Below are 13,972 nucleotides of genomic sequence, written 5' to 3' on the forward strand. Positions count from 1 at the left end.
GCTTCCTTTCATTATTAAAATACCGTGCTACTTACTGGCAAATCATTTATTTCTATTGCAATGAAGAGAGAGTAAATGCCTCGGTACAAGGAACATTTATTTTGAAATTATTCAGCACTAGTGCAATTGGGAGCGTTTGCTGTCTTGGATTAATTATTATAATTACCGGCAGAAGGAAGTTAACTACTTTGTATGTTGTGAAGAAAAAGGCAAGAAAAAGGTTTGTTTTCCCTCTAAAACAAACCTAAATGAACGCAATGTATTAGGCTTGGCACCTGGACAAATCCTACCACCATTTTATTTAGGGATGGGCAGATGCCTAAGCCCTACATCAACCATTAAAGCAAATCTTCTGTAGAGCTTGAAAAAACGATATTAACAAAAAATGTGATTTTTATAACAATATTGGTTTACAGTCATGCCTTAGGTTATACAACAAAGAAAACAAAACAAACAAAGCCACTCAATGAATCAAAATGAACAAACAAAAAACAAAACAAAACCCACCTTTCCTGGGTAGGCACAGTTTAGAGGTTTAGAAGGGTAGCCGTGGTAGGCTAAGTCTACACTACAGGGAGGGGGTGGGGTGTCGACCTACGATACGTAACTTCAGCTACGCGAATAGCATAGCTGAAGTTGCGTATTTTAGGTCAACTTACCTGGCTGTGAGGACGGCGGCGAGTCGACCGCTGCCGCTCCCCCGTCAACTCTGCTTCCACCTCTCACCGCGGTGGATTTCCGGAGTCGACAACAGCGTGATCGGGGATTGATTTTATCGCGTCTACACTGGGGACTGTATCAGGAGTAACTATTATGGTAAAAAAAAAAAACCACAAAAACATGGTACAAAAACAATGTGTAGCCAGGACTATGAGGCTGACGTATTGACGTATTGAACACAAAGGGATTAGCTTGAGAGACTGGGGGCAGGGCTTAATTTGTAATGAAAGAGGTGCCGGAACTATGAATGGCCAAGCCTAGATGTACTGGGGCTCAGGTCTGGCAAGTCCTGGCACAAATTAAGCACTGGACAGGTGGAAGAAAGAAGAATTACAAACATAAGGGCTAACCTTCGAAAAACAGGAAGCAAAATCCTTTTGCCAAATTCAATCCATTTTTTTTCTAAGGCTGCATCATTCTCACTCTTCCCAAAGGGGAAAAAAAAAATCTCAACGAATGTTTCTTAGCCATTTTAATTAAACAATAGATACAGAAATAATGAGTGGGGTAGTGATTTTTCACAATCGTATGGTTTTGAAGGAGGGAATGCTCTCTATGCTAGAATTAAACGGCTGGGCTGTTGTGACCACTGCCAATCGTGACCAATATTGTCCCATTGTTTCATTTTACTCCCTCATCTCTCTCTCCATCTGTTGTCTCTTGTCTTAGCTTCTGCCTCAAAGAGTTCACAATCGAAGTTTGTCTTTTTGTTTTCTGTTTGTACAGCACCTAGCACATTGGGGCTCTGGTCCATGACTGGGGCTCCTAGGTGTTACTACAATGCAAAATATGAAATAAATTAATAACAATTCACCCCGTGCTGAGGGGCAGCACAGACCTAGTGCCATTAAAATCTCACTTCAGCCCCCAAAATGAGGCTTACATGAGATCTCAGGGTACATCTACACAGCAAAGAAGACCTGTGGAAGTGAATCTCAGAGCCCAGCTCACGAGATTTGGGCTCACGGGGCTTGTGCTGTGGAGTTAAAAATAGCCATGTGGTCATTTGGGCTTGCGCTAGGGCCATCGAAGGGGAATGGTCTCAGAGCCCAGGCTGAGCCCAAGCCCAAAGGTCTGCCCTCCTATTTTTAGTCTTCGGCACCAGCTCTGCAATCCGGAGTCAGTTGACTCAGGCTCTGAGACTTGCTGCCCTGGGTTTGTTTTTGCTGTGTAGATGTATCTGAAGCGGTGCCTAGACCTTCTCCATGGTGAATTTCACCCTGTGTCCATTAGAACCAGGAAGAGCTCAATACGGATTTCATCATAATTTAAATTTGCCTCGTATCTTATTCACATTTCAAACAGTGCTCCAGGGGAGGGGGGACTCCCTCATGGAGATACAAGACCATGGAAACACTTGGAGCTAGGATTTTTTTAAAAAGCTTTAATGTCTATTACGTTACAGCACCTGTCAATCTGGTGGGGTCAAGAGATTGCCAGTTGAGGGCTGGATCCAACGCCTATTAACGTCAATGGAAAGACTCCCTTTGACTTCGGTCAGCGTTGCATCAGGCCCTGAGAAATGAAGGGCTTGTCTACATGGCGCTGGCAAAGCGTGCCAGAGGGGTGATTTATAAAGTGCTCCATTGTGTTGCACTCTGACTGCCTTGTGCAGACCTTGCTGGCACACTCTAAAAGGTATTTAATTCACATTAACATTGTCTACACTAATGTGAACTAAGTCCCTTTTAGAGCACGCCAGCCAGGTCTACAAAGGGGCAGCTAGAATGAAGCACATTCGTGTGCTTTACACATTACATCCCTCTGGTGCTCTTTGCTGGCAGCGTGTAGACAAGCCCTAAGCTGCCTTTCATTAGACTGGTATGTCAAGTTTCCTGCTACAATATGAAATAAATGCCAATCGCTTGTGCTCTCAGCCAATGGAAAGGCTCCCAGCTGAGTATTGGCTTCAGATCAGGCCCTTATTTTTCCATTCTTTTCTTCACATGATAGGAAGCTCTGGTTCAGGACAAGTTCAAGCTTTCGCTGTGGAAAGGAAATAATTTCCTCCTACCTTTTGACATTTGAGGTTTTTCCAAAGCGAGAAACACAAACCTTATTTCAAATGTTTATTGATAACAACAAAACCATAATAGGATTAATCAGACTCTGGATACCGTTGATAGGATGGGCATGATGGGTTCTTTTACTTCCCAAATGACCCCCTGGGGCTGCATTCATGGAAAGCAGGTGATGTGAATCTCTGCGTCACTGTATGCAGAAAGTGGAAAGAAAACAAAGATTAACACCTCCGCTGTTCCCTGGGGGTGCTGGGAGGACAAGCTTCCTTGAGGAGAAAAGGGGCCTTGGTTTGAAATTTCCTGGTACAATTGTTTTCCTTGTGACACTTCTGGTAGATCCTTTCCCTTGATTGGGATAAAGCAGTGTTTTAACTTTAGCAGGCATCTAGGGGACCAAGCGGCTTAAAGACACCTGCAGGCTAATGAGTTCTCACTCTTTTAAAGTACAGAGAGAGCTTCCAGGACAAACTCTGCCATTGCTCTGTTAAGCAGAACTCCCCATTGAAATTAATGGGATCTTGTACTTAAAAGGCGACGGGCCCTTGGAATTTGCTACGTCCGTATTTCATTGCATTGAGAATGTTTGACAGAGAATAAACTCTTTGGGGTAGGGGCAGTCTTTTTGTTCTGTGTTTGTACAGCGCCTAGCACAATGGGGCTCTGGTCCAGGACTGAGGGTCCTAGACACTTCTGAAACAGTACAGTTACTACCAAATATCCATGGAGTAACAGGCAATGGAAAGGCACCAGCTGCTTGTCTGTCAACCTGCTAGGACTGAAAGTTCCAGCATGTGCACTCTGAAAAGCACCACAGTGTAGGATATAAAAGGTTTGGACTCTCATGTCTTACTCAGAAGCTCTCCCAGATCAGTTTATAAAGGTGTAGGACCCGATTTGCAAATGCCCCGTTACATTCTCTGGCAGTGTAAAGGGGTCTTAAACTGGTGGAAATGCAATTTACGCCTATTTTAAGGTGCAAATTACACTTTTACACTGGCAAATTCATGTAACGGGGCCTTAGTGAAAATGAGCACCAGAACCTTGGGATCTCAGGACTGGCTCTTGACCTCTGGAGAGTACATAACATTTTAGGGACATCTGCACAGTACAAGCCAACAATGCAAAATGCAGAGCACTTCTGGTTAAACGTTGAATTCTGATGGCTTGAATGCAGGGACAGCAATGGGGACTTCTTCCATAGTTGGGAAATGCCCTAAAATTAAAATATTCAGGGCAGAAATCTTAGCACCGGTTAAGGATACTATGCATGCCTTCAGGACCCCATTGGGTCTTCCAGTCTGGGGTGAGTGTGTGTGTGTGCACAATCAAAATCTTATACGTGTAAACTTCCTGCTAATTTGAATGGGGAAAAAAAAAAAACCCCGAACATAGTAAAATACAATGGATTGTGCGAGGCTACGGGTATGTCTCCACTACAACAGCTTCAGCAGCACAGTTGTGTCTGTGCCGCTGTAGCATGGCCGTGTAGACGTGTCCTACAACAGCAAAAGGCTTTTCCCATCTCCGTAGTTAATTGACCTCCCCGAGAGGGGGTTGCTTGGTCAAGGGAAGACTTAGCTGCATCTATACCGGGGGCGAAATTTTTCACAGCCCTAAGTGTTGTAGTTCGGCTGATCTAACTTTTAGGTGCAGGCCAGACCTAGGATAAATTTAGGCTCTGAGACAGCAAAGCCTTATATATGTGTTTAACTTCATGCACTGTGAGGAGTCCCACTGAGATCAATTGCAAGTCCTACAGTGCGTTAAGCACAAGTGTAGGTGTGTGCTGGGAGATCATATTGGTGCTAGAAAATCCTCTTTAAGGACTTGCCCCCACTACTATTGAATTCAGTGGGAATTATTGTGCTATTGGCACCAGTTAGAACAAGATTGCATAATAATCCCTCATTGTATTGTTGCCCTTTTTTTTTCATAGAGGGAAAAAAAACAAACCCCACACTCCCACCAGAACCATACCAAAAAAGATCTAACTGGTATGTACTGATTTAACTTAACTACAAACACTAAGCTAAATATAGATGATCTTTTGACTTTGGATTGATCACCCTCAATTATTTATACGCAACAGCCTCTTAATGAATTTTACTTATGGTAATTCTCCCTATATTTTCCCTTCTAAACAATGATTTTGTCTGTTGTATTGTATGCTGTTAAACTGGGGAGGGGGGAAGGGGAAGGAAATGCTTAAGTGCATGCCTTATGAAATGTTCTAATGTGGTTTATTAAAAAAAAAAAAAAAAAAAAAAAAAAAAAAATTGATCCATCCAGAAAACAGACACTTAGTTGCCCCAAATTTGCCACTTATGTGAAGAGCCCATAACTCACATCTCACTAGGCCTCAGTTTCCCATCTGTAAAATGGGGATAATATTTCTTCCTTTCTTCCATCTTTTGCTGCTACGTGCCCAACATGCCCCTTCCTCCTCCAGGCCTGTCCCTGGCATGCCCTCTACACCAAAGCTTGCAAGAGTATCCTCAGAAGGTGGCTTTGCACCTGTCTTCCTCAAAACCTCTGCGGGAGGAATCCACCCTAGCCGGAACAGGTGGCTTTTAGGGACCCTTGCTGCTGTTTCAGCCCCTTTGAAGAGAGTGACTTAGACTTAAGGGCTAGAATGAACCATTCTGATCATTTACTGTGACTCCTGCACAACACAAGGCCATAGAATTTTACCCAGTGAGTTCATCAAGTCAAATAACTTGTGGCTGACAAAGTGTTCAGAAGATAAGAGAAATCTAACAGGAACAGGCACGTTTAAAATGTACAATTGTGTTGTTTTCATGTGCCGGGGCTAGTTAAAGAGTCCAATTAACCTATTTATGATTATTCATTATAAGTAGCTGTCTTGTAGGGATATGGCTGCTGTTTCATATAAAGGATTCTTTAAAAGTTTAGTCTTAATGAGATGGAAAATGCTAATACTTGGCTTGCCCTTCATCTGATGATCTCAAAGCACATTACAAGCATCTGATTGCACTAAAGGGATCATGCAGCAAGCCATTGTTTGAAAGCGAAGAAGGCGGCTGTTCTGCACCCTTCTCTTAGGGCCTAATCCCAAACCCAGTGAAATCCATGGGAGTCTTTCCATTTACTACAATGGGCTTTGGATCAGGCCCCCAATCAGAGTCAATATGGCGCTCCGTTGAACAAACGACAGGGGGCGCTCTACCACTATTTTTCAATCTGTAAGACCCTGAGCGGACGCTTGGAAGACGGTCTATTTCCATCAAGTAAGATACAGGAGAAGCATCCGTCTATCCATTTTTGTTTAAATAGTGTTAATCAGATCCTGGTTCTCCACACTTATTCCCCAAAGGTCTCATCTGGCCTCGCTCACCAGGGGACACAGTAGCTTGGCTTTTTTATTGTTATCTTTTAGTTGAAAAATAAATATAGACTTAAAAAAAGCCAGAAGAAAAGCATCTAGTTTTGCAGAACAAAAATTTACATTAATATTTTTTATTTTCAAAATATTCATTTCCTCGCTTAAATCAGAAGGGTGGGTGGCTGGTATTTTTTCTGACGCCTTTCAAAATTACTATTTAATATACTGTGTGGCTTATTTAGCAAAGTCTATACCCCTGTTTATATGAATCATTTGATGAGTGTCTGCGATTAAACGAACCCCCCCTCGGGCATGCTATATTAACATTTTATATTAGTACCAACCTTCATTGTCAGAGCTAGAAGTGTTTATCTTATTTGGAAAAAATGGGCCACATTGCCCCATTCATTTTGAAAGTGATAGATAGATAGATAGATAGATAGATAGATAGATAGATAGATAGATAGATGAGGTGGATGGGGATAGATAGATAGATAGATAGATAGATAGATAGATAGATAGATGAGGTGGATGGGGATAGATAGATAGATAGATAGATAGAGGAGGTGGATGGGGATAGATAGATAGATAGATAGATAGATAGATAGAGGAGGTGGATGGGGATAGATAGATAGATAGATAGATAGATAGATAGATAGATAGATAGATAGATAGATAGATAGATAGATAGATAGAGGAGGTGGATGGGGATAGATAGATAGATAGATAGAGGAGGTGGATGGGGATAGATAGATAGATAGATAGATAGATAGAGGAGGTGGATGGGGATAGATAGATAGATAGATAGATAGATATGGAAAGTTGTACATGAAAAAAATGGATGCAATGGCGTAGTCCCGTTTCGTATGACAGAATTTTGTCAGCCAAGCCTAGAGTCACTTTCTCTCTTTACAATGATAACTGCGGAATTCTGATGGAGTAGAACTGTCTGCGGGGTATTAGCAACGAAATAGTCAAGATTCATTCCACTTCACAGAATCGCTGTTTTCTATTGCATGAGAAAAACCCGTTAAATCCCTGATGAACCAACACTGTTAAATAAACTTGACTTCGTTTAATATCTCAGACAGCTAAGGTATCCTCTAGAATAACTACATGTTTCAACATTTGGTCGGCTACTGACGCAGGAACGGCAGGCAGGTCGCTGTGTGGGTTTTGTAAATAGTGGGTGCTTATTTCTATCTCTCTATCTATCATTAGATTGGAAAGGAACACACAATTAGCAGCCATAGCGAGAAAGAGTGGCAGAGTTTGTACACAGCAGATCACATAGCATCACCTTTCCTTTGGAGTCTGTTGTGTGCTGCCCATGCAGATAGATAGTTTCGAGGTCGAAGTTTGGGGATTTTCTGTCTAGTTTCCTGATGTCTTAAGTTTTTTTTTTATTATTGTTAATTATTAATTATTATTATTATTCTGACCTTGCTGTTACTGCCACAGTTTCACTGGCACGTGGTGGGGTTACAGGCAGCTAAGGGGCAATGGTAGAAAATCCCAGGTCCTTACCAGTGATTCCCTGGTTTATTTCTGTTGGCTCCTCTCACCTTCCCCCTGTTTGTTTTAGTTACGAAATGTTGTAGGCACCTCGGCTGTGACTGGGTAACCTTGGAACTGCCTGTTCTGTCACAGACAAATGGGTGATCCCAAGTCATTTAGCACCTTACTAAAAAACCAAGAAAGCCCGGGGCATGGCTTGGACACAGAGGTAAATGCTGCGTAATACCCCCCTCTCCCGTGACTTTGGTTTGGATCTGGCTTGCAGCGAGGGCGCTCCGGCAAGGAACAGCACCGGGGGCGTTAAAGGTGTGTAAACAGCTCGTTCGAACCAGGACAGGGCTTTGCCCATTTCCTTCCCAGCCGCGAGCGAGCTCCAGCCAGCAGAGAGAGCCCCGGATACATAAATCCGGACTTGAGAAACCAGCCCGGAGCCCGGCTGGTGGCAAACCGGTGCCCCCAGTCCCGCGAGCAGTCCACCGGCACCCAAGCAGGGGGAGGCCCCTCTCCCTCCCCAGCTGCAGTCACAAGCGCAGAGCCACCCGTCCTGCAGTCCCTGCCCACATGGCAGCACCCCGCTCCCCCCAGCCGGGCTCCCAGACACTAGCCAGATGACAAGGCACTGGCCAATAAAGACGGGTCCAGCTGCCACCCTCTCTCCTTCTCTGGCTCGCTCTCCCTGGGTCAGGATTTGTCCCCCTCCGCCTCCCGTGCCGCTCGGGGCAGGTGTGTGCACGGGGGAGGACGAAGGCGAGGAGGCCCCCGCCTAGGTGTGAGCTGATTATTCAAATAGGCTCCCCAGGATGTGGGGATTGGAGGCTCGCGGGGGCGCCCGGTTCTATATCACTCCGTGACGGGAGCGCTTGTCCTCCGCCTCCTCCTTTCCCCAGCGCCGCCGGGCGACTCTGGGCTGCAAAGGAAAAAAAGAAAAGAAAGAAAAACAACAAACCCACCCAGGCAGCAGCAGGAGCAAGGGGGGGGGGGGGAAGCAGCCACCCCAACCCAGCAGCAGCCACTTCTGCCCCCTCCCCCTCCGCCCGGCTCAGGCAGAGAGGGAGTGAGGCAGAGGGGAGGGAGGGCTGGGAATTTTTTTTTTTTTGGGGTTGTTCTCTCTTGTCGTCGGTTGTTGTGGCTGTTAAATTTTAAACGGCCATGCACTCTGCTTCCAGTATGCTGGGAGCCGTGAAAATGGAAGGGCACGAGCACTCGGACTGGAGCGGCTACTATGCAGAACCCGAGGTAGGGACAACTTCTGCCTCTATTTGTGTGTGTGTGTGTGTGTCTCTGTCCCCCCCTCCCTGCCCATCCCACACCCCCTTCCCGTCCCCCAGCCGCCTCCCGCTCTCCCCTCCTTCGGCGAAAACAGGGCGCTGGGTTTATACGACACCGTTGTTAGCCTTGAGATAATATTAACTTTGTGATCAAATATTGACTTGCGGCGCCTCCAAATCCTCTGCCCTGCCCGCGCCGCGCTCTCCTAACAAAGTTGTGTTTGGCATGGGACTGTCGGGAAGGGGGGGGGGGCGAAGAAAACAGGGGGGCGGGGGGGGCAAGGCAGAAGGGGGGAAAGTTTATGGCTGGAAATCTGGGTTTTGAGAAGGGTGGGAGAGGGACACGCGACTGGCTGGGCTGCAGGGAGTCCTGCGCCGCCTCGGGTGGGGCTCCCCGCGATGGGACTCGTGTGGCCGGGGTCGGAGCCAGCCGCCTGCCCCGCGGCGTGTTCCCTCCCCACGTCGTTTGCAGACCAGCCCCTCCGGATCGCAGGGTCGTTTTGCTGATCCAGGGGTCTGGCGGCCGGCACATTTCGTCACGATTTAACACACACTCCTGGGCCCTGCCAGCCCGGGGCAGGAGCATCCCCCACACCGAGTCCCAGCCGCTGGCGGCCGCTCCCCCTGCCCGGCGCGATTGGGGGGAGCAGCGCTCTGCCCCCCACCGGCTGACTGCTGCTTTTTCGGACCCAGCAGAGAGCAGCTCGCCCCGGCAGCCGCGTCCTACACATCCCGGGCGCTGCGGGGCGGTTTCGGGGCGCCCCCCAGCCAGCAGCCCCATTGCTAGAGCAGCCTCGGGGTGGCGGGCACTGCGTGGCAGCCGAGGTTAACCACCCCCTCCGCTCTCCCTCCTTCTCCTTGCAGAGCTATTCCTCCGTGAGCAGCATGAACCCGGGCCTGGGCATGAACAGCTACATGGGCATGTCGGCCATGAGCAGCGGCCCGGCCAACATGAGCGGGGCCGGCTCCATGAACATGTCCTACGCCAGCACCGGGATGAGCCCGTCCTTGGCCGGCATGTCTCCCGGCCCGGGGGGCATGGCCGGCATGGGCAGCGGCATGGGGGCCCACCTGAGCCCCAGCATGAGTCCCATGGGGGCCCAGGCCGGCTCCATGAACGCCCTGGCCCCCTACACCAACATGAACTCCATGAGCCCCATGTACGGGCAAGGCAACCTCAACCGCTCGCGGGACCCCAAGACCTACCGGCGGAGCTACACCCACGCCAAGCCCCCCTACTCCTACATCTCGCTCATCACCATGGCCATCCAGCAGTCGCCCAACAAGATGCTGACGCTGAGCGAGATCTACCAGTGGATCATGGACCTGTTCCCCTTCTACCGGCAGAACCAGCAGCGCTGGCAGAACTCCATCCGCCACTCGCTCTCCTTCAACGACTGCTTCCTCAAGGTGCCCCGCTCCCCGGACAAGCCGGGCAAGGGCTCCTTCTGGACTCTGCACCCGGACTCGGGCAACATGTTCGAGAACGGCTGCTACCTACGCCGCCAGAAGCGCTTCAAGTGCGAGAAGAGCAAGGAAGGGGGCGGCGGCGGAGGGGGCGGCGGCGGGGGAGGGGGGAAGAAGCAGCCCCCCCAGCAGCAGCCCCCCCAACCCGGGGAAGGAGGCTCCTCCGACAGCTCGGCGGGTGGGCCCGAGTCCCCCCACCCCGGCGCCTCGCCCTGCCGCGAGCACAAGCGGGCCCTGGCCGAGCTCAAAGGGACCCCCCCGCAGCAGGCCCCGTCGCCGGCCCAGCACCTGCTCGCCCCCCACCACCTGGCCCACGAGGCCCACCTCAAGCCCGAGCACCACTACGCCTTCAACCACCCCTTCTCCATCAACAACCTGATGTCCTCCTCCGAGCAGCAGCCGCCCCCCCACCACCACCACCCGCACCATCACCCCCACCACCACAAAATGGACCTCAAGGCCTACGAGCAGGTGATGCACTACTCCGGCTACGGCTCCCCCATGCCCGGCAGCCTGGCCATGGGCCCCGTCACGAACAAAAGTGGCTTAGAAGCCTCCCCGCTGGCCGGAGACACCTCTTATTACCAAGGTGTGTATTCCCGGCCCATCATGAACTCGTCCTAAAGCTCCCCTGCCAAGCCCAGCCGGCCCGGGGGGCTGGATGGTGGATCACGCTGGTGATGTCCTTGGCTCAATCTCTTGTGTCTATTTGTGTTCCAAGCCTCCCACCCCCATCCTCAAAGGACAAATTTCCACCCACCCAGCCTGATCCGAAGTCCAATGGGCTGTGGGATCAGGCCCCGGAATTGCCCCGGCCTCTTTAAGCACCGATTTCAAGCGGGGATATTTGGTTGGTTTGTTGGGGGGGGGGTTATTTTATTCCACGGGCAGCAGAGGGTGGGGTAAACCTTTTTGTTGCAGGGAGTTATAAATATATCTATTTTTTTTTGTGCGTGTGTGTGAAAGTGACGGAAAACTTTATTCAGTGTGAAACAATGCTAGTTTTTAAACCGAGGACCAAAAGTCTTGTCACGTTGTAAAAAGAGAGAGGAAAAAAAATCACAAAAGAAAAAAAAAGGGAGAAAAATTCACAAAAAGAAAAAAAAAAGTCAGGCTAGATTGTTGTAATTGATGCAAACGTTTGATGTTACCGGGAGAGTAAACTACTTGGATCTGATTAATTTATCGTTTCTGTATGCTTTATTTATGGCTTATAAATGTGAATTCTGGTCCCAAACAGCCAGATTTTCACAAAAATATATTAAAGTGTTCTTGGCGTTTTTTCCCCCTGAATCTTTTTCTTCGGATTTTTCCAAAATTTTCCCACTTGAGGGGGAAAACACTGACAGGGAAAATGGAAAACAAATTGGTTCAATTTATTTAATAATTTAAAAAGAGATCTACATAGTCCTGTATCTCTGTGTATATTTATTCTCTCTGTATAGTATACATTCATATATATTGGGAAAATATATATGGAAAAGAATGTAAGATAACGTCTGTTATTTAAGATATATAATATATACACATATGAAAAATATAAGCTATATCTCTACACATACATCTGCGAAAAGAATATATATATATATATATATATATATATATATATATATATATATATATATATATATATAATACACATCGATTAAAAGATAGATATGTATATAAGTATAAGCTATATATATATATAAAATACACACATAAGAGAAGTAAATGACTTGTCCTATACCCATATGTGCATCTTAGATATTTTTCATGTTTAGCTGAAAAGTTTTACAAGTGACACGGATTTGTCCCAAGCTGTAGTCACTCCAGTTCTAACCAAAAGGAACATTTGATATTGGATTTCGCTCTTCAAACAAGCAAGCAAGAAAACAAAACAAGGCGTCATTACTAATAAACCCGCATTTACCTTGGGCTCCTTCCAACCATTATAGATCATGTTAGTCTTATAAATCAGGAATTTACAGCTGATTACTGAAAGCCACCCCCTCCCTCATTTCCCCTTGACACAACCCCCCCCCCCCCAGTTATTGAGACTGTTCAAAGACACGGAATTCCATCTGAAATGCAGGAGCCGTGTAAAACACACTGGTCGGTCTCTATGGCGCCAGGTGACACGCTGCACAGACTGTCCTTGATGTCATGAACTTTGGAGTTTGCAGAAACCTTGAAAGGGATCAGTTGAGCGAAGGGCGGCCGAGAGCTCCCTTAACCCCTTGAGTTGCTCGAATAGCCGGGCAAACCAACGGCTCTGAGAAGCTAGAGTGGCGGCTGGAGAAAGGTGGATGAGCCTGAAGGCTGGGCAAGATGCGGTTTAGGGGACATGGGGACCTAACCCAGATACAATCAACTTCTTCGCCTTGACTGAGCGACCGCAGCCCAAAGTTCTGAGTGACCCTGAACATTGTCCCCTTCCTGGAACAGGCCTGGCCATGTACACACAATGTTACAATCCCTCTCTCGGTTTACTCACTGCGGGCTACTTTGGGGAGAAAAGGGGGGACTGTGCACCCTAGAACGCGAAATATTTCCACACCCATCAATATAAACGCAGGGCTCGCTCCCCAACCCCTCCCCGCCCCGGAAATCACTGGGAATTTTACCCGTGACTTCGATACCTGTAGGATTGGGCCCGAATTTGTTGAGACAAAATACTTTCCCTTTATCACACTGAAACTGAAGAAGACCCTGAATGTGCCGCTAATACATATTCCACGTCTGAGTCTATTGAGGTGATAAAAAAGGAGGGGGGGGTGTTAAAAATATATATTAAACATTGTAGAGCTGTTTTCAGCAAATTACATACATCTGAATAGGTTTTCATTTTTCCAGTTAATTGTGTACATAGAGAACTGACAGAAAGAATGAAAATGTTAATATTTATGGATCATAATGAAAACAGTTTGCTAGATACATATCCACACACTACAATTAACAGGAGCAGTGTATGTGTGTATAATTTCAAATCTTTGATCCCTGAACGAACCAGTGGAGAGAGTGAAAATATATTCACTATAATGACGCCTGTGAAAATACAGTGGATTTCATGTATGGCATATTTTGTGGGGGAAAAAATGTTCCCAGACTTGTGTAGTTTACCTATCCAACAGTCTATATGTTTCTTCACATATTTTACTTGTTAGGGGAAAAATAACGTTCACCTAGGGTAGATTTGCAATTTTCATATCCAGAAATATCCATATACACATGGAAGGTTTAACCAAGTAATATGACAGGGTTTCAAGAAAAATAATCGACGCTGCATTGAAAAAACTCCGTCTAGTTGTTGATTTGTTACATACCAATAGATGAGAGATTCGTGGATCTGATTACAATATAATTAGTGTTTGTGTGAGTACTGTTACGTCTGTATCTAGACACGCAGCACTACAGGTCCGTATAAAAATGACATTGTGTAGGGAATAAATCATATCTAATATACACACTGTGGTCACTTGTTTTTCAGAGAGTAGAATCAAATGACCTACAAGTTTTATTTTACAAACCAAGAAGGAGGTGCTATTTTTTAAAAACAGCTTCTGGTGGTCTGAACCCAGCAAACATTTCGCCCTGAAAGCAAGACCTGTGCTTGATTAAAACGCATCCCGGTGCTGAAATGTTTTTTCACGCAA

At 46.9% G+C, this 13,972-nt stretch overlaps 1 protein-coding gene and 1 long non-coding RNA gene across 4 annotated transcripts; one reads left to right on the forward strand and one right to left on the reverse strand.

The window, feature by feature from the left end:
- Positions 1-677: 677 nt before the first annotated feature.
- Positions 678-10,941, reverse strand: LOC117874164. Its single transcript, XR_004644911.1, has 3 exons — positions 10,803-10,941; positions 2,838-2,931; positions 678-1,495 (listed from the first exon to the last, which is right to left on the reverse strand). It is a non-coding gene; the product is annotated as an uncharacterized LOC117874164 (long non-coding RNA).
- Positions 7,528-11,727, forward strand: FOXA2 (forkhead box A2). 3 transcript variants are annotated; one of them, XM_034764021.1, is made up of 3 exons: positions 7,528-7,810; positions 8,769-8,838; positions 9,735-11,727. In XM_034764021.1, exons 1-3 carry the CDS (start codon positions 7,794-7,796, stop codon positions 10,959-10,961), a joined length of 1,314 nt encoding a protein of 437 aa, XP_034619912.1. In that variant the 5' UTR covers positions 7,528-7,793; the 3' UTR covers positions 10,962-11,727. The 3 variants fall into 3 exon arrangements, with proteins under 3 accessions (XP_034619912.1, XP_034619913.1, XP_034619914.1); XM_034764022.1 differs by having other exon boundaries at positions 7,529-7,908; positions 9,735-11,726; XM_034764023.1 differs by lacking the exon at positions 7,528-7,810 and adding an exon at positions 7,932-8,371.
- Positions 11,728-13,972: the final 2,245 nt, after the last annotated feature.

The sequence above is a fragment of the Trachemys scripta genome, chromosome 3 (assembly GCF_013100865.1).
Source record: "Trachemys scripta elegans isolate TJP31775 chromosome 3, CAS_Tse_1.0, whole genome shotgun sequence".
NCBI classification, from domain to species: domain Eukaryota; kingdom Metazoa; phylum Chordata; order Testudines; family Emydidae; genus Trachemys; species Trachemys scripta.

What these genes read in the sequence shown, in the direction of transcription:
- FOXA2 (XM_034764021.1), top strand. An exon ending in GCTACTATGCAGAACCCGAG is followed by an intron (nt 8,839 to 9,734) that starts GTAGGGACAACT and finishes TTCTCCTTGCAG; the next exon opens with AGCTATTCCTCCGTGAGCAG.